This window comes from Somniosus microcephalus, chromosome 15 (assembly GCF_052327205.1).
Source record: "Somniosus microcephalus isolate GS21.2 chromosome 15, FLI_Smic_1.0, whole genome shotgun sequence".
NCBI classification, from domain to species: domain Eukaryota; kingdom Metazoa; phylum Chordata; class Chondrichthyes; order Squaliformes; family Somniosidae; genus Somniosus; species Somniosus microcephalus.
Window position 1 is genome coordinate 68,802,660 of NC_141001.1, and position 25,951 is coordinate 68,828,610.

Genomic DNA, 25,951 nt, shown 5'->3' on the forward strand with positions numbered 1-25,951 from the left:
TTTCCCAACGTCGGGAAGCCCACACCTGTTGGAAAAATGGGGATAATCCTCAGGTAGTTAAGTGGCTGTAATCCCCTTCCTGCCTCCAGGAGAGGGGACCCGGCGCGGGTCGGGTACCCGCCCCTTGTGAAGATTGCACGGAGGCGGGTTGGGGGCGGGATGGGCACCCACCCCCAGATTCTGCCATTTTCCCGGCAGTCCCGCCTCCAAACCCGCCTCCCCAGGGCTGGCAAAATCGTCCCCTAAGTTACTGAGTCACAATCGGTCCTAGGACCCCAGCTATTCACAATATATATAAATGATCTAGACGAGGGAACTAGATGTAATATCTCCAAGTTTGCAGATGACACAAAGCTGGGTGGGCGTGTGTGCTGTGAGGAGGATCCGGAGAAACTCCAGTATGATTTGGACAGGTTGGGTGATTGGGCAGAAGCATGGCAGATGCAGTATAATGTGGATAAATGCGAGGTTATCCACTTTGGTGGCAAAAACAGGAAGGCAGATTATTATCTGAATGGCAATAGATTGGGAGAAGGGGAAGTGCAATGCAACCTGGGTGTCCTTGTGCACCAGTTGCTGAAGGTAAGCATGCAGGTGCAGCAGGCGGTTAAGGCGGCAAATGGTATGTTGGCCTATGTATCGAGAGGGTTCGAGTACAGGAACAAGGATATCTTGCTGCAGTTGTACAGGGCCTTGGTGGGACCACACCTTGAGTATTGTGTGCAGTTTTGGTCGCCTTATCTGAGGAAGGATGTTCTTGCCATGGAGGGAGTGCAGCGAAGAGTCACCAGACTGATACCTGGGATGGCAGGAATGACGTATGAGGAGAGATTGGGTCGATTGGGCTTATACTTGCTGGAGTTTAGAAGAATGAGAGGGGATCTCATTGAAACTTCTAAAATTCTAACAGGACGAGACAGACTAGATGCAGGATGGATGTTCCTGATGGCGGGGGAGTCCAGAACCAGGGGTCACAGTCTAAGGATAAGGGGTAAGCCATTTAGGACAGAGATGAGGAAGAATTTCTTCACCAAGAGAGTGGTGTACCTGTGGAATTCTCTACCACAGAAGGCAGTGGAGGCCAATTCATTAAATATATTCAAGAAGGAGTTGGATATATTTCTTAAGGCTAAAGGGATCAAGGGATATGGGGAGAAAGCAGGGACAGGGTACTGATTTTGGATGATCAGCCATGATCGCATTGAATGGCGGAGCAGGCTCGAGGGGCCGAATGGCCTACTCCTGCTCCTATCTTCTATGTTTCTATGTTTCTACAACTATCTGGTTCTTGTACTAAAATAGGAGAATTCTCTGAAGGTTAGCAGGTCTTTAGGTAAATTATGTGGCACTGCATAAAGTAAAAAAGTTGTGATTCAGCTTACCAACAGCAATCAAAGATAAGGAGTAATTTGTCAAGAGAAGTTTTCCAAAAAGAAAACTAAACACAGGAGAACTCAGAAACATAAGCAGAACCAATATTAATCCAAAAAAGGACTTTGTTTTGAGAACCACCTGGAGACAATGCTGTGATATTTGAAAATAAAACCAACTTTAGACATCCATACGTTTGACAAATAGCCAAAAGAGTACAAATTGAACTTTTACAGAATAATTGGTTCGACGCTGGAAATCAAACAACAAGGAGAAATAACTACATACAAGGTGGAGTAACCTATTTATCAATCGTTATTGAAACCTCAGCTATACATTTTCCATCCTACCTTCAACTTGACCAATTAGCCTCAAGGTGGGCAGTACTGATAATGACAACAGCAAATTCGTCAATTTTATCCTTGTACCTAATCCAGGATTACTTCAAAGCAGCAGAGCGGACCAAGTGAAAGATATGCAATGTTAAAGATGTTTCTTGAGCCAGAGGATCAGTTGATTAGCATATTGCTTTTCACCGGCAAGAGTTTGGGCAGAGCTGTCTCAACCCAGTTCCCCATAGGTGCGTGAATTAGGCCACTGTTGGGGAAATGCTAATATGATTTATGATTAAGGTCATAAATCCATTTAAAATGGAGCTTCACTTATTTTTTCATTTAAACTGAATCCATTTTAAACCCAAACGGCAAGTCTCAATAAATATGAACAAAGCTCCTACAAAACAACACAATTTGAGAATCTCGGAAAAGGTCAAAAGATTGCCGGTGTGGGACATGGAAAATTCACAATTCTGCGGTAAGGAGTAAAAAACATAGAAACATAGAAGATAGGAGGAGTAGGCCAGTCGGCCCCTCGAGCCTGCTCCACCATTCAATGAGATCATGGCTGATCATCCAAACTCAGTACCCTGTCCCTGCCTTCTCCCCATATCCCTTGATCCCTTTAGCCTTAAGAAATGTATCTAACTCCTTCTTGAATATATTTAATGAATTGGCCTCTACTGCCTTCTGTGGTAGAGAATTCCACAGGTTCACCACTCTCTGGGTGAAGAAATTCCTCCTCATCTCTGTCCTAAATGGCTTACCCCTTATCCTTAGACTATGACCCCTGGTTCTGAACTCCCCCGCCATCGGGAACATCCTTCCTGCATCCAGTCTGTCTAGTCCTGTTAGAATTTTAGAAGTTTCAATGAGATCCCCTCTCATTCTTTAAAAGGTTGAGGACTTTATGCTGCATACAGTAGTTCCATTCCCCAGCACTGACATCCCTCACCTAATAATTCATCAAAATATATTGAAGATGTTGGGGGAAACTGTAAGAATGATTCATTTATTACAAGTGTGGGCAGAGGAATCATCTGGCAGATAGCTCTGTGCCAGCTAGCTCTGTATTGGCAGGTCTTCTGTGTAGGTGGTGATTGTGGACCACTGAGCACAACACCTGTATAGTAGATGGAAGTAATTTCTGACTATGGAGAGGCCTTCTCTCTATTTATCCAGTTCATAGATTTTAACAACTAGTTTGCAGTTGTGTCAAGCTTTGTGATAGAAAGCAGATCAAGGTCAGAAGTTACGACATAAGTTTGCCGGAAAAGTTTTGCATCACTTTGATTTTGTCATCAAAAACTTTGCCAATTCAGCACACTCTGGAGTTTTTTTTTAAGCACCTAGAATCATGGAAACCTACAGCACAGAAGGAGGCCATTTGGCCCGTTGTGCCTGTGCTGGCTCTTTGAAAGAGCATTCGTGCTTAATCCCACATCCCCACCTTTTGTCCGTAACCCTGTACATTCCTCATCCTCAAGTACCTGTGCAACTCCCTTTGAAAATGATTCATGGAATCAGTTTCCACGTCTCCAATTCCTGCAGAGGACACAAACAAAATTTTACTGTACGATGCACAGTCCTTCTCACCTCTAGCTCCCAATTTTTTCTACTTTAATCAACTTTCTTCACAAGCTCTAAATGCACTCAATAGTCTTCCTCTTCTCTACATCTTTAAGTATTGAAATGGCACCATCTCCTATAATCTTTCCCAGGACCTCAGAAACTATGGAACTTCTTGCCTTCCTCAGCCTTTTCCTTCCTCTTGCAATCTATAGACTTCTGAAACCCAGGCTTGGTCATCTAACTACTACTTCTTGATTTATGCATCTTCTCTTCTACTCTTCAATGTTGGAGGCATCCTGCACTATGAGCTGCGACTCTTCACAGATTCTTCAATTTTAAAAAAGTTTTCCCTGACCATATAAACGTATACAGGAGAAGAGCAAAGAAAATAAATCAAACACAAAACACTACTGAGAGACGGAGATTAGTTTATTCTAGTCAGTTGTACAAAGGACGGGGCAGGATTGACGAACCTCAATCTTTACCTAATTTAATGCAATACCGTGCAGGAATAAGTATTCTGGCAGCAAACGGATTGCACAGGGAGTGTGGAATGTTCTGGAATTCCCTCCCTAAACCTCTCTGCCACTCTACTTTTCTCTCTTCCTTTAAGACACTCCTTAAAGCTACCTCTGACCAAGCTCTCCATAATGTACGGTAGCAAAATACTGCGGATGCTGGAAATCCAAAATAACAACAGAAAATGCTGGAAAAACTCAGCAGGCCAGGCAACATCCGTGGAGAGAGAAATAGAGTCGACGTTTCAGGTCGAAACCCTTCATCAAGACTGAAAAAGCACAGGAAATGAAACAGATTAAGAGGCCAGTTTGGGGACTGGGAAATGGGGATGTGAGAACAAAAGAAAAGTGAAGAGACATTAAGACATTGGGTTTCGACCCGAAACGTTGACTCGGTTTCTCTCTCCACGGATGTTGCCTGGCCTGCTGAGTTTTTCCAGCATTTTCCGTTGTTATTTCTCCATAATGTGGCTTGGTGTCAAATTTTGTTTGACAATCGTTCCTGTGAAGCACCTTGGGACGTTTTACTGTATTAAAGGTGCTATATAAATGCAAGTTGTTGCCATTGCTGTCACTGAGCACAGACTGAACTGATAACTTAGTTAACAAACAATTCTGAATACTTAGTTGAAATAAACAGTTCTGATTTCTAACCAAGGCAGAACAATTGCTTGTGTGACAGACAACTAATTAAAAAAGAGATTTTTTTTTTTTTTAAAGAAGTACAAAAATTGTGTGGTTCAAGCAAAATTTAAGCATAGAATTAATGAAAAAAATCTGCCAATTTATCATTCAGGGGAAAAAACCTCATAGCACATCGACTGCAACTAATTCTTGGCCAAACGCAAGATCAAATAAAGATAATCTATACAATCTACTAAGGTTTAACAATACCACCAAGATATTCCAAAATTAAAAAAAACAATTAAAAAGTCTCAAACACATCTCTTTTTCCATCGAGAACCTGTACTTGACACTGGTCCACAATGATAATTATAAACTATCCCTAATTTAGCACTAGTTGACAATTCCAATGTGAGAGGCCGTGTAAATGGCTGAAAATGTAAAATGCAGTATTGGTCCTTATCTGGTTGTGGAGCAAGATTTTTTAAAAAGGTGCTTGCAAATAAGAAAGGGCCAATTGACTTTGTTCTGTCAGTAATAGTCACTGTTTATTTTTGAACTACACTAGATTTGCTAGCTCTGCTTCTGACCAACATATGCTAGCAGGTGAAAAAAGTAAAATGGTGCAGGAGCAGCACTAGGAGGCCAGCATAGATACACTCTCCCAAAACTGGCACAACAACACATAATGCCTACAGCTTTATTCTACATAATGCCTACAGCTTTATTCTGCTTGATGTACGGTGCCCAAATTAGGAAAGAATTCCATTTCCCAACATTAATAGTCCTTGCCTTGAGCAAAAATAAAAACACACCAGGGATAAAATCCTCGAACACCTCATCCTTTTGTTTCTCTTCCCCTTCCCCAAATCCTAGGTGTTCACTAATCATAGCAATCAATCCGTATCAATTAGTCAACAACAGACCCAGAGAGGACATGGGGAAAACCCCAGCTTTGAGAACCTTAGGTCCAAAGTCACTTTTTTTTCACCCAAGCATGCTACACTTACCACGTCCTAACTCAAATTACTCAGATCATGTATCCCAAAATGTTACTTGCTCAAAGAGGTCTATCTAATTTGCATTTGAATGAATCAATACCAATTGCTTCCACTGTCTCCCCCTTCAAACGCAGGCTATGTCCTCTGGTTCTACAAGGTGAAACAGCTCGTCATGGTTTACATGATCTAGTCCCTTTAGAATCCTAAAAATAACTCACCAAGGCTTCTTCGGCAGCACCTTCCAAACCCGCGACCTCTACCACCTAGAAGGACAAGGGCAGCAGGCGCATGGGAACACCACCACCTCCAAGTTCCCCTCCAAGTCACACACCATCCTGACTCGGAAGTATGTCGCCGTTCAAGAAGGCGGCTCAAAACAACTTTTCAAGGGCAACTAGGGATGGGCAATAAATGCTGGCCTTGCCAGCGACGCCCACATCCCATGAACGAATAAAGAAAAATCTTATCACCTCTCAACCTTCTCTTTTCCATTGAGAACCGGCCCAATTTACATAATCGCTCCTCATAATCCAATCCCTCCATCCCCTCAATCATTCTGGTTGCTCTCTTCTGTATCCTTTCAATAGCTGCAATATCCTTTTTGTACTGTGGAGATCAGAACTGTACACCGTATTCTAAGTGCAGCCGCACCAATGAATTATAAAGTGGCAGGATTACCTCACTATTTCGGCTCAATATTGACTTTTTAATACAGGTAGACTATCCTTTATCCGAAAACCTCGGGACCAGCCGTGTTTCAGTTTTCGGAAAATTTCGGAAGGTATTTTATAAGACTGGGAAATTTGTCGGGGGTGGGGGTCGGCGGGGGGTCGGGGTCGGGGTCATGCGCACGACTTACGCTGAACGAAAACACTTTCGGTTTTCAGAGGATTTCGGTTTTCAGAAGTGCGGATAAAGGATACACTATCCCTTATCCGAAAGGGTGGGGGTCGGCGGGGAGAAAAGAATATCGGACAGGCCGCTGCAGCTATCGGACGGGCCGCTGTATTGTTGGGTTCACTCTCCCGGTATACCTCCTTCACACTGCCCGGCTCGGCCTGCAATCTCCTACCCAGGAGGGAACTCAGTGACTCTCTGCCCTGCTCAGCATATGTCGTGCGCCACTTTGGTCATGTCGTGCGCACGACTTACGCTGAACGAAAAAACCTTTGGTTTTTAGAGGGTTTCGGTTTTCGGAAGTTCGGATAAAGGGTAGTCTACCTGTACATCCTAACATCAACCAGAAACGTTAACTTTCTCTCTCCACAGATGCTGCCTGACGTGTTCAGTATTTTCCAGCATTTTCTGTTTTTTTATCCGATTTGCTTTACTCACTACCACCGAGCATTGTTACGATCGCTTCAATTTATTACCAATCAGGACACCCACAAGTCTTTCATTTCCCATGTACATTATTTTCTTTCCATTTAAGTAATAGTTTATTCATTTACATAGCTTAATGCTTAACTATGAAATTTCTCAGATCCAAATTCAGTCAAGTAAGTGAAGATGTAAACATTTCCAAAGAGGTCATGGTTCATTAAATAGTTCAATTAGACAGAAGTTAGACTACTATATGATGCAAAATAACAACAGAAAATGCTGGAAAAACTCAGCAGGTCAGGCAACATCCGTGGAGAGAAATTTGAGTTGAGTTTTGAGTTTTGAAGAAGGGTCAAACCCGCAACGTCAACTCAAATTTCTCTCCACGGATGTTGCCTGACCTGCTGAGTTTTTCCAGCATTTTCTGTTGTTATTTCGGATTTCCAACATCTGCAGTATTTTGCTATCGTACTATATGATGCATATTATTTAAACACTTAAAAAAGTGCTTTTCTTCTAGCTCAACTGACTTGAAAAGGCAAAACAAATTCCACACTGCAAACAAAAATCCACACTGTTTCATTACTCTTAATTTGGGGTATAAATCAAGATTGGCAATAAAACATGGCCCAATTCCTGAAAAGAGGCGTCCAGCTTTGTCTCATTCCTGACATTTTTAGCACTACCACCAATCATGATACAGAGCAGTTATGTAACAAAGTAACGTGCACACTGGGTGATAGTAGTCTGTACTGGAGTGCAAATAAGGACAAAGAAACTCATGTTCCAAATTGTTGGCAAGTAGTGAATTGTAAGATTTGTAACCACATCCAGTTTTCGTCACCAAGACACAAGAGAAACATTCAGACCCCAGAGACAGTTCAGAAAAGAGTCATGAAACTGATCTCACATCAGAGAGAGCAATGAAGTGTATGAAGAAACTGGAGGTCCTCAAAAGAGGGGGCAACCTTTGCACTCACCTTCAAATAACTCTGCAAGCAAATGCCATAACTGGTAGGATGGTCTTAGCTTGACAAGCAGAAAGAAGCTTAGCAGCTGCACGATTTCACCCGATTAATCTCGAGCCCTACGTCATGCACACTTGTGGGCCCCTAAATTTCTGCCAAGCTCTCTGGACTTAGGCAAGCCAGGTGTATTATCATGCGGAGAGTGCGTGCACTTCATAATAAGCAAACAAAAATTCTAGATTTCTCAGTAACTTGGCTTGAAGATTCTTAAACTTGATGATTGATGTCAGATACACAATAGACATTTTTTTAAATGCCATAGGAAATATAAAAGCGCTTTACAAATGCGGCAACCAGATTGCACATAGCAAGGTCCCACAAACAGCAATGTGACAGCAACATCATGGTGTTGGTTGAAGGATAACTATTGGCCAGGACACCAGGAAGAACTCCCCTGCTCTTCGAAATAGTGCCATGGGACTATAGTCTACCCGAGAGGGCAAACGGGGCCTCATTTCCTGGAGTGGGACTTGAACCCACAACCTTCGGACTCAGGCAAGAGCGCTACCACTAATCCACGGCTGATACCTTGAATAATATGCCAGCTTGTACCCCTATGCTGCTGTACATTAAAATGGCAGACTTGCCGATGTTATGGGAGGAGTTAAATGTAACACTGTAGAACTATGGCTGATATTTGTTTCCAAATAACTAGAATAGCAATTATAATATCTGGAAGCAATTTATTAAAGAATGCCCCTCAGAAACTCATGCATATTCTGACAAAGGAAACCGAAGCTTGTAAAAACCATCTGTCTATGCATTGTTTCCTTAGCAGCATTTTATGATTGAAAATAGGGGCCTGGTTATTCTGTGTATATTTTATTTACATTCATACCAAGATAAACTGGCAATAGAGCTGCACAGGAAAAGGAATACCCTGGTGCACATTTTAAAGCATTTCATTCAAACCAGTTTAAATCAAGAGCAGCTGTATGCATTAACTAAGAAATTATTAATATTCTTTGGTATCCCAGCAATATTCTCGGTTCATTCACAACCGCATTAGCTAAATACCAAAGCCTGTGCCAGGATTGGCCGTTCAGCATCCCCAGAGAAACATGCAGCAGTTGCTGTCTTCCTGTAGAGAGTTTCAGTTACAATGACATCATCCTTTTAGAGCCTCGCTTGCGAGGAGCTGATGTGGAAGGACCCCAAGGACAATTTGAATGCAGACGATTCAAACCCACCCCCACCCGCACTTCTATGGATCTCTCTATTGTTTACAAGACTGTAGATTGCTCAAGCCAGTGTAACCTAACACAAAAATAAAACTAGTACTGCATTCACCATGCAAGATAACGAATACCTCAAGCAACTTTATCACACTAAACACTACGCATGTGCAAGAACTGTGTTAATACTTCACTGGGTTTATAAAATGTACATCTTCAGAAGCATACCAAAAAATTGAATGCATTACCATACACACATATACACAATGCAGTGTACAACACAAAGATACTTTCTGATAAGATTGCAGCACTTAACCCTTCAAGGCCTACAGTAGCATTTTTCACAACAAAAAGTTTGAATTTATTCAGAAAATAGCATAGCTCCACACTGTTGTAATATTCATTTATAAACATGTAGTTCTAGAAATTTAAAGAACATTTTAGTTTAGCTAACTGCTTGAAGACAAAGTGGTATAAGAAAAAGAGAAATTTAGTACTGGAAGGGTTCATGCACAGGAGGTAGGATTGTTGCAACAGTACATGAATTTTAAGACATTTTGAAATATATATCTGCAAAACCTAGGAGTCAAGAAAATTTGGTGTACTTGATAAACTTTAAAGTCTGGTAAAGAACACAACAGCGTGTACCACATAATAATTGCAACGCTGAATTACTATTAAAATCGGATGTGTGTTTAATTCCACAAACAAAATATTAATCGTGAAATTAGAGACTGATTGCAACTATTTGCTGTACCTTTATGTAGCAAAACTGTAGTACCGCAAGAGCAAGACTAATTATACTTCCAATAGCTAGACTTCAATACACCGAGCAGGACTTTGTTCAAAACGTTACATTTAGAAAACTAGGTCATAGCTTAAAATATAGTCACCAGAAGCCCTGTGGATCACTTTGAAATGTTAGTACATGGCCTATTTAATATGGTCAAAAGAGGAAACTGATAACCGCACACAAATGGTTTTCGTATCTGTGTAACGTCACATGCAAACATTAACATGTTGTGAATTAATGTAATCTATTGATATTGTGCTGTGCGTTAAACACGGCGCCTTTGTTTACAGTTGTAGCACTAGTTATAGGACTATAGGCATGAATATAATTGCATCTTTTTAAAAACTACAAATAACAGTAATAATAAATTGCGATGCCCACCAATAAATATTTGCACTAATGAAAACTTGCCAAACTATTACGGGGCTCAAAATATCAAACCAACAGTGAAGATGCACATTTCAGAATCTGCTGTAAAATAAAGAGTGGACAAAGCGAACTCCATTTCCAGTGCTGCGAACTGTCAAAAGGCAGCTCTACATCATCACTTCCTGCAACAGTCGATGGCAACAACGTTGGCTTTATGTGGACTAAAAGAGCTACCGAATCATTCAAATCTTTACTTCTATTCACTGGGATTCCGAAAGACTTTACTGAAGTGCTCCCGGTCGTGTATTTTTAGTGCAATGCGCCAGGAGCTGGGAGGTTTTTGAAGTTTGCGCTTTGCTCGGCTCCAATCACAGAAGCGGCTTGGGTTACATTGTGAGTAAAAAAGAGACACTCACCCGAGAGCTCGTCCGGCTCCAAGCCGGTCTCGATGTCCAGCCCAGAGATGACGAAGTAATCTGCAAAGCGGCAGCCGGCGGTGTTGTTGGCAGTCATGGTGCGCGGTTTGCAGCGAGCGGCGGGGACTGGGGACTGGGATCGCCGCTGCCGCTCTCGAGCTCCGGCTCCAGCTCGAGCACTCTCTAGCCCGGACTAGCGTTCGGCGCTTCCATCACAGCTCGGGCTGCAGGGGCTGGCAGCGCGCTGCACTGCATGCTGGGCCACGCCACAACACAATGTGCAAGGCAATCACTGCTTAAAGGGGCAACTGTTCACCCGCCAGCGCAGAGTCTCCGCCTCACCAAGGCAGCAACCAAGAATGCACCACCTCTATTCTACCGCACCCCCTCCTTTACCTCAGCTCACTAGTGCTACGATTCAAATCAGTACTTCCCTATCTGCAAAAAAAACCTCCAAAACTCCAGGTCAAAATATAATGCAAATTTACATCCATTTAATTTTCTAGCTGATTGAAAGTTGGCAAAATTGAATTTCTTCACACGCTAGCAGCCTGCCAATCGTGACATAATTGCACTGCAGATCAGAGAAAAAAAACAACACCCTTTTTTTTGGAAAGGGGAATCTAAGTGTAAGTCATTTTTTTCCGTCCATCTCTGGTTGTGCGGAAACTACAACATATTTCTTCATAAAATAAAGAATACTTAAATGCTGATTTTTGTTACTATTTTTTTTCTCGTGTTGATTACTGTTACCAAAAAAGGGATTCGGTAATGCAGTTTTAATGATGTGCATTACTCATCATCGACCAATCTGTGGATCAAGGAGTATCAGTAAAATGACAAAGTTCTTATAAGGACCATTTATCTTTAAATCTTTAGATATTGCTGATTTATTAAAAAGTATACAGATTAATTCATTTCGGCATTGTTACTCTTGCTATTGTTAATATTTTAATTCTATCAGCAGCAACCTGACAGATAAAAAGCATCCGCAGTATTTTACAGTATTTTTATGTCAGATTGTTGCTGATAGAAATTAAATATTAACAATAGCAAGACTAACAATGCCAAAACGAATTAATCTGTTTACTTATTTTAATATGAAGAAAGAAATATATGTCGAATCAATTTGAATCCATACAGGAATTAAAATTAGGAGGAGAAATTAATCTGTGTGATTATACATAGAAGATATAACACAGAAACAGGCCATTCTGTCCAATTAGTCCCTGTCCGCATTTATCCTCCATGCAAGGAAATAGTTCAATCACATTTACTCACCCTGTTCTCACATCCCTTCAACTCCTTTTCCTTCCTTACATATGATATACGGCACAGAAACAGGCCATTCGGCCCAACCAGTCCATCTATCCAATCTAATCTTGCATGTAGAAACATAGAAGATAGGAGCAGGAGTAGGCCATTCAGCCCCTCGAGCCTGCTCCGCCATTCAATGCGATCATGGCTGATCATCCAAATTCAGTACCCGGTCCCTGCTTTCTCCCCATACCCCTTGATCCCTTTAGCCTTAAGAAATATATCCAACTCCTTCTTGAATATATTTAATGAACTGGCATCCACCGCCTTCTGTGGTAGAGAATTCCACAGGTTCACCACTCTCTGGGTGAAGAAATTCCTCCTCATTTCTGTCCGAAATGGCCTACCCTTTATCCTTAGACTGTGTCCCCTGGTTCTGGACTCCCCGACCATCGGGAACTTCCTTCCTGCATCTAGTCTGTCCAGTCCTTTCAGAATTTTATAAGTTTCAATGAGATGACCTCTCATTCTTCTAAACTCCAGTGAGTACAAGCCCAATTGCCCCAATCTCTCCTCATACGTCATTCCTGCCATTCCAGGTATCAGCCTGGTGAGTCTTCGCTGAACTCCTTCCATGGCAAGAACATCCTTCCTCAGATAAGGCGACCAAAACTGCACACAATACTCAAGATGTGGTCTCACCAAGGCCCTGTACAACTGCAGCAAGACATCCTTGTTCCTGTACTCAAACCCTCTCGCTACGAAGGCCAACATACCATTTGTCTTCTTAACCGCTTGCTGCACCTGCATGCTTACCTTCAGTGACTGGTGCACAAGGACACCCAGGTCTCATTGCACTTCCCCTTCTCCCAATCTATTGCCATTTAGATAATAATCTGCCTTCCTGTTTTTGCCACCAAAGTGGATAACCTCACATTTATCCACGTTATATTGCATCTGCCATGTTTCTGCCCAATCACCCAACATGTGCAAATCATCCTGGAGTTTCTCGACATCTTCCTCACAGCACACACGCCCACCCAGCTTTGTGTCATCTGCAAATTTGGAGATATTACATAGAAACATATTACATCTAGTTCCCTTGTCTAGACAATTAATATATATTGTGAATAGCTGGGGTCCAAGGACCAATCCCTGCGGTACCCCACTAGTCACTGCCTGCCACTCGGAAAAAGACCCGTTTATTCCAACTCTTTGCTTTCTGCCTGCCAACCAGTTCTCTATCCAAGTCAATACTTTGCCCCCAATCCCATGTGCCTTAACTTTACACGCTAATCTCTTATGCGGGACCTTATCGAAAGCCTTCTGAAAGTCCAGATATGCCACATCCACTGGTTCTCCCTTATCTATTCTACCAGTTACATCCTCAAAAAATTCCAGTAGATTAGTCAAGCACGATTTACCTTTTGTGAATCCATGTTGACTTTGTCCGATCCTGTCACTGTTTTCCAAGTGCTCTGCTATTATATCTTTTATAATGGACTCTAGCATTTTCCCCACTACCGATGTCAGGCTTACCGGTCTGTAATTCCCCGTTTTCTCTCTACCACCTTTTTTGAATAGTGGGGTAACATTAGCTACCCTCCAATCCATGGGAACTGTTCCAGATTCCATCAAATGTTGGAAGATGATCAGCAATGCATCTACTATTTCTAGGGCCACTTCCTTAAGTACCCTAGGGTGTAGATTATCAGGCCCTGGGGATTTATTGGCCTTTAATCCCATCAATTTCCCTAACACCATTTCCCTACAAATACTGATTTCTTTCAGTTCCTCCCTTTCATCAGACCCTATGTTCCCCGGCATCTCTGGGAGGTTATTTGTGTCCTCCTTTGTGAAGACAGAACCAAAATATGTAATTAGTTGGTCTGCCATTTCTTTGTTCCCCATTATAAATTCCCCTGATTCTGACTGCAAGGGACCTACGCTTGACTTCACCAACCTTTTTCTCTTCACATATCTATAAAAGCTTTTACAGTCAGTTTTTATGTTCCCTGCAAGCTTACTCTCATTCTATTTTCCCCTTCTTAATTAATCCCTTTGTCCTCCTTTGTTGAATCCTAAACTGCTCCCAATCCTCAGGATTATTGCTTTTTCTGGCCAATTTATATGTCCTCTACTTGGATCTTATGCTATCCCTAATTTCCCTTGTTAGCCACAGTTGAGTCACCTTTTTTGTTTTATTTCTATGCCAAACTGGGCTGAACAAATTCTGTAGTTCATCCAAGCGGTCTTTGAATGTTTGCCATTGCCTATCCACCGCCAACCCTTTGAGTGACATTCCCCAATCAATCCTACCCAACTCGCGCCTCAGACCATCGTAGTTTCCTTTATTTAAATTTAGGACCCTAGTCTGAGTCAACTATTTCATTCTCCATCTTAATGAAGAATTCGATCATATTATGATCGCTCCGACCCAAGGGGCCTCGTACAACAAGATTGCTAATTAATCCTTTCTCGTTACATAATACCCAGTCTAAGATGGCCTGATCTCTGGTTGGTTCCTCGACATATTGGTCCAGGAAACCATCCCGTAAACACTCCAGGAATTCCTCCTCCACAGTATTGTTACTAATTTGGTTAGCCCAATCTATATGTAGATTAAAGTCACCCATGATGACTGCTGTGCCCTTATTGCACGCTTCTTTAATTTCCCTTTTAATGCCATCCCCAACCTCTGCATTACTGTTTGGAGGTCTATATACCACTCCCACTAACGTTTTCTGCCCCTTGGTATTTCTCAATTCTACCCATACAGATTCCACATCATCAGAGCTAATATCCTTCCCTACAATTGTGTTAATCAAAATCAAATCAAATCAATCAAATCAACTTTTATTGTCATTGTTAGTGCACAAGTGCAGTACAACGAAATGTAGGCTTGCGGCTCCTGAGAGTGTACATTTAGATTAAGACATTTAAACATTCAACATACATTTGGCTTGTAATACATTAACATAAACATAACCATAATAAAGTGCATTGGCAGATGTGCAGGCTTTAGAGTTTATTTGTGGAGTTCAGTAGGATGACAGCCCTGGGAAAGAAGCTGTTCCTAAATCTGGTCGTACGGGTGCGAATGCATCTGTAGCGTCTCCCAGATGGCAGGAGGGCGAACAGACTGTGGCTGGGGTGGGTAGGGTCTTTGATGATGGACCGTGACCTCCGTAAACAGTGTTTCTGGTATATGTGCTCTATGGTCGGTAGCCGGGTGCCGGTAATGCGTTGGGCAGTTTTGACTACCCGCTGCAGGGCTTTCCGGTCATAGTAGCTACAGCTGCCATACCATACTGTGATACAGTTTGTCAGGATGCTCTCTATTGTGCAGTGGTAAAAGTTAGAGAGGATCAGGGGTGACAGGTTACATCCCTTCAGCCTCCTTAGGAAATCCCTTCCTTAAGCAGTAATGCTACCCCACCTCCCTTTCCTTTTTGCCTATCTTTCCTGAATATCGAATACCCCTGGATGTTGAGTTCCCAGCCTTGGCCATCCTTGAGCCACGTTTCCGTAATCCCAACCAAATCATAATCGTTTACCTCTATTTGCACAGCCAGTTCATCCACCTTATTACGAATGCTCCTCGCATTAAGACACAACCTTCAGGCTTATTTTTTTAACGCTATTAGACCTATTAGAATTATTATTTACTGTGGCCATGTTTGATTTAAACCCTTGATTTCTCTGACTGCCACTTTTGTTTTCTCCTTCCTTTCTTTTGCTTTTATCCTTGTTTCCCTTTCCTCTGTCCCCCTGCTCAGGTTCCCAACCCCCCACCATCTTAGTTTAAACCCTCCCCCACAGCACTAGCAAACACTCCCCCTAGGACATCGGTTCCAGCCTTGCCCAGGTGCAAACCATCCGGTTTGAACTGGTCCCACCTCCCCCAGAACCGGTTCCAATGTCCCAGGAACTTGAATCCCTCCCCGTTGCACCATTCCTCTAGCCACATATTCATCTGAAATATCCTTCTATTTCTACTGACTAGCACGTGGCACTGGTAGCAATCCTGAGATTACTACCTTTGAGGTCCTATTTTTTTAAATTTACCTCCTAACTCCCTATATTCAGCTTTTTAGGACCTCATCTCGGTTTTTACCTATATCGTTGGTACCTATATGCACCACGACAATTGGCTGCTTACCCTCCCCTTCCAAAATGTTCTGCAGCCACTCTGAGACATCCTTGACCCTTGCACCAGGGAGGCAACACACCATCCTGGAGTTGGCATATTTTCTGCCTTAACCACTAACCCTGACAGTGAATTCCACAGCCTCACAGCTCTGTAAAGAAGTTTCTCCTGTCCTCTGTTCTAAATCTCTTACGTTTAATCTTGCACATATGGCCCCTCATTCTTGACCCTTCGACGACTGGATTCTATCTACCTTGTCCCATTCTTTCATAATTTTAAACACTTCTATCATATTGCCCCATAATCTGCATTGTTCCATTGAAAAAAGATCCCTTTCAGAGCAACAATGCCAGTGATCAATTACCTTACCAAATTAACACCATAGAATATGAAATTTGATTGCAATGGGAACATAAAGGAGAGTTCAAAATATATAACTGCAATCCTATAGTCATGTGTGTTATAAATCTCATCATTCATCAAGAAACTACTCGTGAAATAATGCTGGACGGCCAGCTGGTGGCGCCGTCCAAGGAGTATAAATACTCGGGCATGAGCCCAGTTTTCCAGGGACATTTTGTAAGACAAGGAACTAGTGAAGTACAACTAGACCTCCATGTTCTGAAACAAGTTGATTAAAGCCTTGCTTTATACTCAAACCAAGTGCGTAGTGAGTTTTATTACATTAATGTGAAATTAGAGAAATAATTTCTTGATGGAAAATAAAGTTTCAAAGGGATAGCTGTACATAGTGCATTAGTCCAATGTTTTCCTTGTCCCTCTTCTGCCAAATCCAATTCCATGTCACCCTTGAACCCAATCTTCTTGCTTGCTCTTCTGACCAATCTATAATAGCTGCACCTTGCCACATCATTATCTGCCTCTGTTATTCCCTCCTGATTAATCTCCCTCATGCCCCTTTCCTTCCAGCTCCACCTGGACAAATGTTTGCTGGCAACTGCACTCACAGCATGAGTCAATAGGCACTCATTATAAAACCAGTGTAATACTAATAATAGGAATAGAACAATTTAATCTCAGTGACTGGGATGGCTCTACTTCCCAAACCCAGTAGTGTTGATTAATTGATCTTGTCTGCGACAGGAGGAGCAAATAAAACAAGGCAGCTTAAGTACAGGAAGTAGTCTAGTGGTTATGGTACTGGACTAGCAACCCAGATGTTGTGAGTTATTACCACCATGCCAAGGTAAAACATGGAATTCAATTTGTAGGCTAGAACCAGAAAAAATGTCCATGAAAACTGTCATTTAAAACCCAACTGGGTCACAAATGTACTTCAGGAAAGTGACTTGGGATTTCTACCTGGTCTGGCGGACATGTAATTTCAGTCCCATACAATGTGGTTGACTCTTAATACTCCCAGTGCAACTAAGTATGAACAATAAATACTGCTTTGCTAGTGTCACCCACAAAAAAATTAAAAAAGGCAGACACATTAGTTGACAATGGTGAAGCAGGTAAAAGGCATGAAACAAGAAGGACATCATTGTCACAAACACTGGAGGGAAAGTGAAATGAGAGTGAGAATCACAAAGAGGAAGAATTTAAAAAAAGCAGAAAACAATTAATGAAATAACATCAGAGGAAAAAACAGGGAAACAGCAGAAGAGGAATACATACATACATTAGAGGAGAGCATACTATAACAACAACAACACCAACTTGTATTTATATAGCACCTTTAACGTAGTAAAACATCCCATTTGACACCGAGCTACATAAGGAGAAATTAGGGCAGATGGCCAAAAGCTTGGTCAAAGAGATAGGTTTTAAGGAGCGTTTTAAAGGAGGAAAGAGAGGTAGGGAAGCATAGAGGTCCAGGCAGGGAATTCTAGCGCTTAGGGCCTAGGCAGCAGAAGGCACAGCCACCAATGGTTGAGCAATTATAGTCAGGGATGCTCAAGAGGGCAGAATTAGAGGAGCGCAGATATCTCAGGTTGTGGGGTTGAAGGAGATTACAGAGATTGGGAGGGGCAAGGCCATGGAGGGATTTGAAAATAAGGATGAGAATTTTGAAATCAAGGTGTTGCTTAACCGGGAGCCAATGTAGGTCAGCGAGCGTAGGGGTGATAGGTGAATGGGACTTGGTGTGAGTTAGGACACGGGCAGCCAAGTTTTGGATCACCTTAAGCTTACATAGGGTAGAATGTGGGAGGCCAGCCAGGAGTGCGTTGGAATGGTCAAGTCTAGAGATAACAAAGGCATGAATGAGGGTTTCAGCAGCGGATGAGCTGAGGAAAGGGCGGAGACGGGCGATATAACGGAGGTGGAAATAGGCAGTCTTATTTATGCTGCGGATATGTGGTTGGAAGCTCATTTCAGAGTCAAATATGACACAAAGGTTGCGAACAGTGTGGTGCAGCCTCAGACAGATGTTAGGGAGAGGGATGGAGTCAGTGGCTAGGGAACGGAGTTTGTGGTAGGGACCAAAAACAATGGTTTCGGTCTTCCCAATATTTAATTGGAGAAAATTTCTGCTCATCCAGAACTGGATGTCGGACAAGCAGTCTGGCAATTTAGAGACCGTGGAGGGGTCGAGAGAAGTGGTGGTGAGGTAGAGCTGAGTGTCGTCAGCGTACATGTGGAAACTGACGCTGTGTTTTCGGATGATGTCGCCAAGGGGCAACATGTAGATGAGAAATAGGAGGGGCCAAGGATAGATCCTTGGGGGACACCAGAGGTAACGATGCAGGAGCGTGAAGAGAAGCCGTTGCAGGTGATTCTCTGGCTACAATTAGGTAGATAAGAATGGAACCAGGCGAGTGCAGTCCCACCCAGCTGGACAATGGTGGAGAGGCATGGAGTGGTCCGCCATGTCAAAGGCTGCAGACAAGTCAAAAAGGATGAGGAGGGATAGTTTACCTTTGTCACAATCACAAAGGATGTCATTTGTGACTTTGATAAGAGTTGTTTCAGTACAGTGGCAGGAGTGGAAATCTGATTGGAGGGATTCAAACATGGAATTGTGGGAAAGGTGGGCACAGATTTGGGAGGCGACAACACGTTCAAGGACTTGAGAGGAAAGGGAGGTTGGAGATGGGGCGGTAGTTTGCAAGGACGGAGGGGTCAAGGGTTGGTTTTTTGAGGTGAGGGGTGATGACGGCAGATTTGAGGGAGAGGGGGGACAGTGCCTGAGGAGAGAGAACCATTAACAATGTCCGCTAACATGGGAGCCAGAAAAGGAAGTTGGGTAGTCAGCAGTTTGGTAGGAATAAGGTTGAGGGAGCAGGAAGTGGGTCTCATGGACAAGATGAGCATGGAGAGGTCACGAGTCGAAATCAGAGAGAAATTGGAGAAAGATGTGAGTTCGTGGCTATGGCGGGGGGAACCTTAGAGAAAGTTTGGTCTGGTGGGCTAGGGGAAAGAAGGGAAGTGGTAGAGGTGGCTGAATGGATGGTCTCAATCTTAGAGACAAAGAAGCCCATGAACTCTTCACACTTGTTGTCGGAGGTGAGGATGGAGGAGACAGGAGAGAGGGGTTTAAGAAGACGGCTAGCAGTGGAGATTAGAAGCCGAGGTTTATCTTTGCATTCCAGAATGATTCTGGAATAGTGAGCAATTTTGGCAGATGTGAGCAGGACCCGATAATGCTTTATGTGGTCCAGCCAGATCTGGCGGTGAATGGCTAAACCAGTTGTCCGCCATATCCGTTCAAGTCTGAGTCCCTTGGACTGAGGGAGCGAAGATGAGGGCCGTACCAGGGGGAATAGCCACGGTGAGAGGGGGTAATTGTTTTAATAGGGACTAGGGCACCAAAGGTGGTGGTAAGGGTGTGGTTGAGCAGATCAGTAGCTGCAGAAATGTCATGGTGAATGGAGGGCCAAAGGCTGGACAGTTGGGATTTCATAAGTGCAATTGTAAGAGAGTTGGGAAAGAGTTTTTTCCAGGGGCGGACACAGAAGGAAGTAGGATTGGGGCTGGGGGGTGTGGTGGAGGAAGGGGGATGTGGGTGGAGAGCCATACGAGGAAGTGGTCAGAGATGGTCTTATCTGTGATTGACACGATGGGAGTAGCGAGGCCACGAGAGATGGCAAGGACGAGATGGTGGCCGTGAATATGTTTTGGGGAGTTTACATGGAGGGAGAGATTAAGGGAGAATAGGAGGCTAGTGAACTCAGAGGAGAGAGAGCATGATGAATTGAGATGGAGGTTGAAATCACCGAGGATGAGAAGTCGTTCAGTGCAGAGGCTGAGGCAGGAAAGCAGTGAAGATATCTTGGTAATCAAATTTGGGTGGGCGGTAGAGAATGAGAATTTTAAATGAGAGGTGAGAGGAGTGGAATAAGGTGAGATTCACAAAGGAGGAGAAAGTGCCAGAGGAGTAGGGGGACAGACCAAGGTGTGATTTGGTGATGAGAGCCACACCGCCACCATGGTGGTCTGAGGGGGGCAAGTGGTGGAAGGTATAGCCAGGCGGGGAGGCTTCATTTAAGGGTAAGGTGTCATCACCCCTCAACCAAGTTTCCAACAGGGCCATGATGTCGATGCAATAATCCACGATAAGCTCATTGATGGCAAGGGCCTTGTTCGCAAGTGAATGAACATTCGAGGGAGATGCAGAGAGGGTCGGTGATAGCTGACCCACTGCCAGCGTCCACAGGGTCAATGCTGGGGGGGTGAGTTGTAAGGGGAGGAGATTGGCAAGATTTGCCCCCAGTGGGCGCGCTGGGCGGGAAGGTCGGCGAGAGTAGGATGGGACAGTTGGGGTTGCTGCTCCTAAGGATGCAGCAACGAGTGCCTCGATGGGCCCTTGGTAGGATGCCAAGAGAGGCACAGTGGGAAGCTGTAGGCTTATCTAAGAGGGAGTCAAGCCTGGGACGGCGGCAGGAGAGTAGGAAGGTCAAAGAGTAATGAAGGATTGGGGTAGGGATTTGGGAGGGCTGAATATCCGAGAGAGAAGAGATGAAAGGAGGCATGACGACAGGAGAGAGCGGTCAGGGAGGGATAGAGAGAAAAGGAAAAGAGGGGAGAAAAGAGTAAAAGTATTGAATGGCTTGGGTGCGCATGTGTATGGACATGGGAAAAGCTCAGGTTACATCAGCCTGTTTAGATGTAGTAATTAATGGAATACATATTGTGATGAAATATTCCATTCATCACTGCCTGTGACTGTGGTCGGTTTCAGGTTTCTCCTCACCATCGTATTGTATATCACTGCCTGTGACTGTGGTTGGTTTCAGGTTTCTCCTCACCATTGTATTGTATATTGGAATGTATGGAATGCATTGTGTGTAGGGCTCCGCCCATACCTGGCCCCTATGTAAGCAAGCAGTCTGGCCTCATATCCAGTACTGCAGATCTCCAGATGGAAGATACCTCTCTCCACTGCGTGTTATCTTCTAAGTTAATAAAAGCCTTGTTTTGTTTCGCTAACATCGAGTCTCGGAATTATTGAGGCACATCAATTTTATTAACTTATTTTTCAACACAATGGACCAACTCCTGAAACCCGAACGTTTGGATTTGGATCAGCATGCTCCGGACGCATCAGCACGCTTCGGACACTGGTTTATGTGTATGGAATTCTTCCTGGACAATTCCGCAGCCGTCAAAGACGCTACGGACGCTGCGAGGATGAAACTCGGAATTCTGCGGAATTGGGTAAGCCACCGGGTTTACCCCCTCATCCAAGACGCCGACACGTACCTGGCCGCCTGCGACATCTTAAAGGCGCATTACCAGCAGCCTACGAATGAGGTGTATGCTAGGCATCTGCTCGCCACTCGCGCACAGCGACCTGGGGAATCGGTGGAGGAGTTCCTAGGCACCCTGAAAATGCTTGGCAAAGACTGCAAGTGCCGAGATGTAAAAGCTGCAGTGTACACCGACGAGCTTGTTCGCGATGCCTTTATCACAGGCCTCAGCTCCACTTACATCCGGCAAAGACTGCTGGAAAAAACGGGATTGGACCTGAAACAGGCTGCGGACACCGCGCGATCCCTGGATGTGGCCCAGAGAAACTCGGACGCCTACTCTTCAGCCCGCGCCGTCCACGCTGCCACGTGTGCACCAAGGGCACCGCCATCTTGGAAGGCATCTTCCCCGCCCGGCAGCCCGACACCGTTGGGGCCCCGCTCTCCCCCCAGAAGCCCTACGACAGCCGCGACGCGTCGGTGACCCAACTGCTACTTCTGCGGGCAGCCAAAGCATACCAGAAACCTGTGCCCGGCGAAAGGCACCACCTGCTTTAAGTGCGGTAAGAAGGGGCACTTCGGGAAGGTGTGCAGAGGGAACCCCGCCGGAAAACCAACCGCCGGAAAACCCGCCACCGCCGCGTGCGTGCCGTGGGAGCGGCCATCTTGGACGCCATCTTGCCCGACCTCGTGGGGTCCGCCATCTTATGAGCAGACAGCGTGGACGCCATCTTGTCTCGATCAGGGCCCTACAGTGGCATCGGTCACAGTGGACCAGACCAGGCCGCACCCGCTATCCAAATCAATGGTGGACATCGAGGTAAACGGGTGCCGGGTTAAATGTTTAATTGACAGTGGAAGCACGGAGAGTTTTATCCACCCTGAACTGGCACAACTACTCTCCCTAAAGGTGGTCCCTACTCAGGGTACCATCTCTATGGCTGATAAAACCCAAACATCGACCGTTCTGGGTTACTGCACGGTACAATTGTCCGTTAACGGAACTGTTTATGATAATTTTAAAGTATTAATCATGAAGAATCTATGTGCGAGCGTGATCTTGGGCCTGGATTTCCAGTGCAACCACCAAAGCATCACGCTCAAGTACGGTGGGTCCCAGCCGCCCCTCACAGTGTGCGGTCTGGCTACCCTGAAGGTAAAGCCGCCTTCGCTATTCGCGAACCTTACCCCTAACTGCCGGCCAATAGCGACCAAAAGCAGGAGGTACAGCTGGGAGGACAGGCGGTTTATCGCGACCGAGGTAGACAGGCTCCTGAAAGAGCGCATTATTGAACGCAGCAACAGCCCGTGGCGTGCCCTAGTGGTAAGGGGTAGCGAGAAGAAACGGATGGTGATCGACTATAGCCAAACGATCAACAGGTACACCCAACTAGACGCCTACCCGCTACCCCGCATATCAGAAATGGTGAACCAAATCGCCCAATACCGGGTGTTCTCCACCATCGACCTTAAGTCAGCGTACCACCAGCTCCCTATCAGACCAGAGGACCGCCCGTACACCGCCTTCGAGGCGAACGGACGCCTCTACCAATTCCTCAGAGTCCCCTTTGGGGTGACGAATGGGGTCTCGGTCTTCCAGAGGGAGATGGACCGCATGGTCGATGACCACCACTTGCAGGCAACCTTCCCCTACCTCGACAACGTCACCATCTGCAGTCACAACCAGCAGGATCACGACTCGAACCTCGAGAGATTCCTGGAAACCGCACAAAAACTCAACCTCACCTACAACGAGGACAAGTGCGTTTTCAACACCACGCGCCTCTGCATACTAGGCAGCGTGGTGGAGAATGGGGAAATCGGACCAGACCCCGACCGATTGCGCCCCCTACGGGAGCTGCCCCTGCCCAACACTCCCAAAGCCCTGAAAAGGTGCCTGGGGTTATTTTCTTATTATTCCCAATGGGTCCCCAACTACTCCGACAAAGCCCGCCCCCTCTTGAAAGCATCCTCTTTTCCGCTCTCTGCTGAGGCCCACGCCGCCTTCAAAAGCATTAAGCAGGATATTGAGCAGGCCACGCTACAGGCAGTGGACGAGAACACTCCATTTCAAGTGGAAAGTGATGCGTCTGACTTCGCCTTGGCGGCCACCCTCAACCAGGCGGGGCGGCCCGTAGCTTTCTTCTCGAGGACCCTCCAAGGGCCCGAGATCAGACACTCCTCCGTGGAAAAGGAGGCCCAAGCCATCGTGGAGGCAGTGCGCCACTACCTAGCCGGCAAACGCTTCACCCTACTTACCGACCAGCGGTCGGTAGCGTTTATGTTCAATAATAAAGAGGGGGAAGATTAAAAATGATAAGATTCTTAGGTGGCGGATCGAGCTCTCCACCTTCGAGTATGACATCATTTACCGGCCAGGGGCCCTTAACGAATCCCCTGACGCCCTCTCACGAGGAATGTGTGCCAGCGCCACCGGGGATCGGCTACAGACCCTCCACAACGACCTCTGCCACCCAGGGGTCACGCGGCTGTTCCACTTCATAAAGTCCCGTAACTTACCCTACTCGATTGAGGAAGTTCGGTCTCTGACCAGGAACTGCCGCACTTGCGCTGAGTGCAAGCCTCGGTTCTACCGCCCAGATAGAGCCCACTTAATCAAAGCTACACGGCCCTTTGAGCGGCTCAGCTTAGATTTCAAGGGCCCCCTCCCGTCCGTCGACCGCAATGTTTACTTCCTGAACATTGTGGACGAATACTCCCGGTTCCCATTCGCCTTCCCCTGCCCAGACATGACCAGCGCCACGGTCATTAAATGCCTCAACAGCCTGTTCTGCCTGTTCGGTATGCCGAGCTACATCCATACGGATAGGGGGGACGTCCTTCATGAGTGAAGAGCTACGCCAGTACATGTTGTCCAGGGGTATCGCCACGAGCCGTACCACCAGCTACAACCCCCGGGGTAACGGCCAAGTGGAGCGAGAGAACGGGACAGTATGGAAAGCAGTCACTCTAGCTCTAAGGACCAAGGGCCTCCCTATCTTCCGCTGGCAGGAAGTCCTCTCGGATGTGCTCCATTCGATACGGTCGCTATTGTGTACTGCCACGCCTCATGAACGAATGTTTGTCTTTCCCCGGAAATCCACCTCAGGCGTATCCATGCCGTCATGGCTCTCCACCCCAGGTCCGGTATTCGTGCGAAGGCACGTGAGGGGCCACAAGACGGACCCTCTCGTGGAGCCAGTGTACCTACTCCACGCCAACCCCCAATACGCATATGTCCGGCACGCCGACGGAAGGGAGGACACCGTGTCCATAAAAGACGTCGCCCCAGCCGGTAACGACAACAACCACGGCGATAGCAGCGACAACGATCGCAGCAACCCTTACCCACCCACTACTCTTTCATCACCCCCGGAAGAACATCGACCAACGGCACCCCCACCAACTACCCCATCAACAACCCTGGCGACACCCCTGGCAGAGACCCAGGAGGCCCCCGGGGACACCCAGCCGACACCCGCGACACCACATCAGCCACGTCGGTCGCAGAGGACTACCAAACCCCCGGACAGACTAAATCTATAGAAGGGGTGAATGTGATGAAGTATTCCATTCATCACTGCCTGTGACTGTGGTCGGTTTCAGGTTTCTCCTCACCATTGTATTGTATATCACTGCCTGTGACTGTGGTTGGTTTCAGGTTTCTCCTCACCATTGTATTGTATATTGGAATGTATGGAATGCATTGTGTGTAGGGCTCCGCCCATACCTGGCCCCTATGTAAGCAAGCAGTCTGGCCTCATATCCAGACTGCAGATCTCCAGATGGAAGATACCTCTCTCCACTGCGTGTTATCTTCTAAGTTAATAAAAGCCTTGTTTTGTTTCGCTAACATCGAGTCTCGGAATTATTGAGGCACATCACATATTTCCTGGTAACAGAGAATAAGTTGGAGGCCAGGGTCAAAGTCAGAGCTCCCATAGAGGGACAAAGCCAACATAAGCAGGATGGGGCCGACGCAGAGCATCGACGAACCGCTGTCCAAGGCAGGTGAGTGAATTCCAGAAGCTATTTGAAGGGCAGAGAGTTTGAGGATGGAGGTTGTTGCCGTAGGAATGAGTTGGTAGCGGTGCAGAGAGATAATGGCCTAGAAATTCAGTTAGGAGCGCCCAGCTCGCCTGGGCGCCGGAATTACCGCTGCGCGCGGAGCCACTTGCGCCAGCGGGATATTCAGTTTCAGCGCCCCAAGTGGAAGCCGGCCGCTAAACAAGGGTTTCGGCGCCCCGCTTGGGGCGCTGAAACTGAATATCGGCGTGCAAAGTGCTGCAGCGCCACCCGCTGTGGCACGGCAGCCTGCGGTACTGCAGGCCTTCCTCTCAGTCTTAAGGGGGAGGTGCCTGCAAC

At 45.6% G+C, this 25,951-nt stretch overlaps 1 protein-coding gene across 5 annotated transcripts in view; it reads right to left on the reverse strand.

Moving 5' to 3' along the window:
- Positions 1 to 10,847, reverse strand: part of LOC147107010 (DENN domain-containing protein 5A-like) — a 239,324-nt gene extending 228,477 nt beyond the window's left edge. For 2 of the 5 annotated variants that reach the window (XM_086007967.1, XM_086007963.1), the window contains exon 1: positions 10,526 to 10,847. In XM_086007967.1, coding sequence (XP_085864093.1) covers positions 10,526 to 10,622 — 97 coding nt within the window. In that variant the 5' untranslated portion in view covers positions 10,623 to 10,847. The remainder of the gene's footprint in view (positions 1 to 10,525) is intronic. The other 3 variants (XM_086007965.1, XM_086007964.1, XM_086007966.1) reach the window with 3 other exon arrangements.
- Positions 10,848 to 25,951: the final 15,104 nt, after the last annotated feature.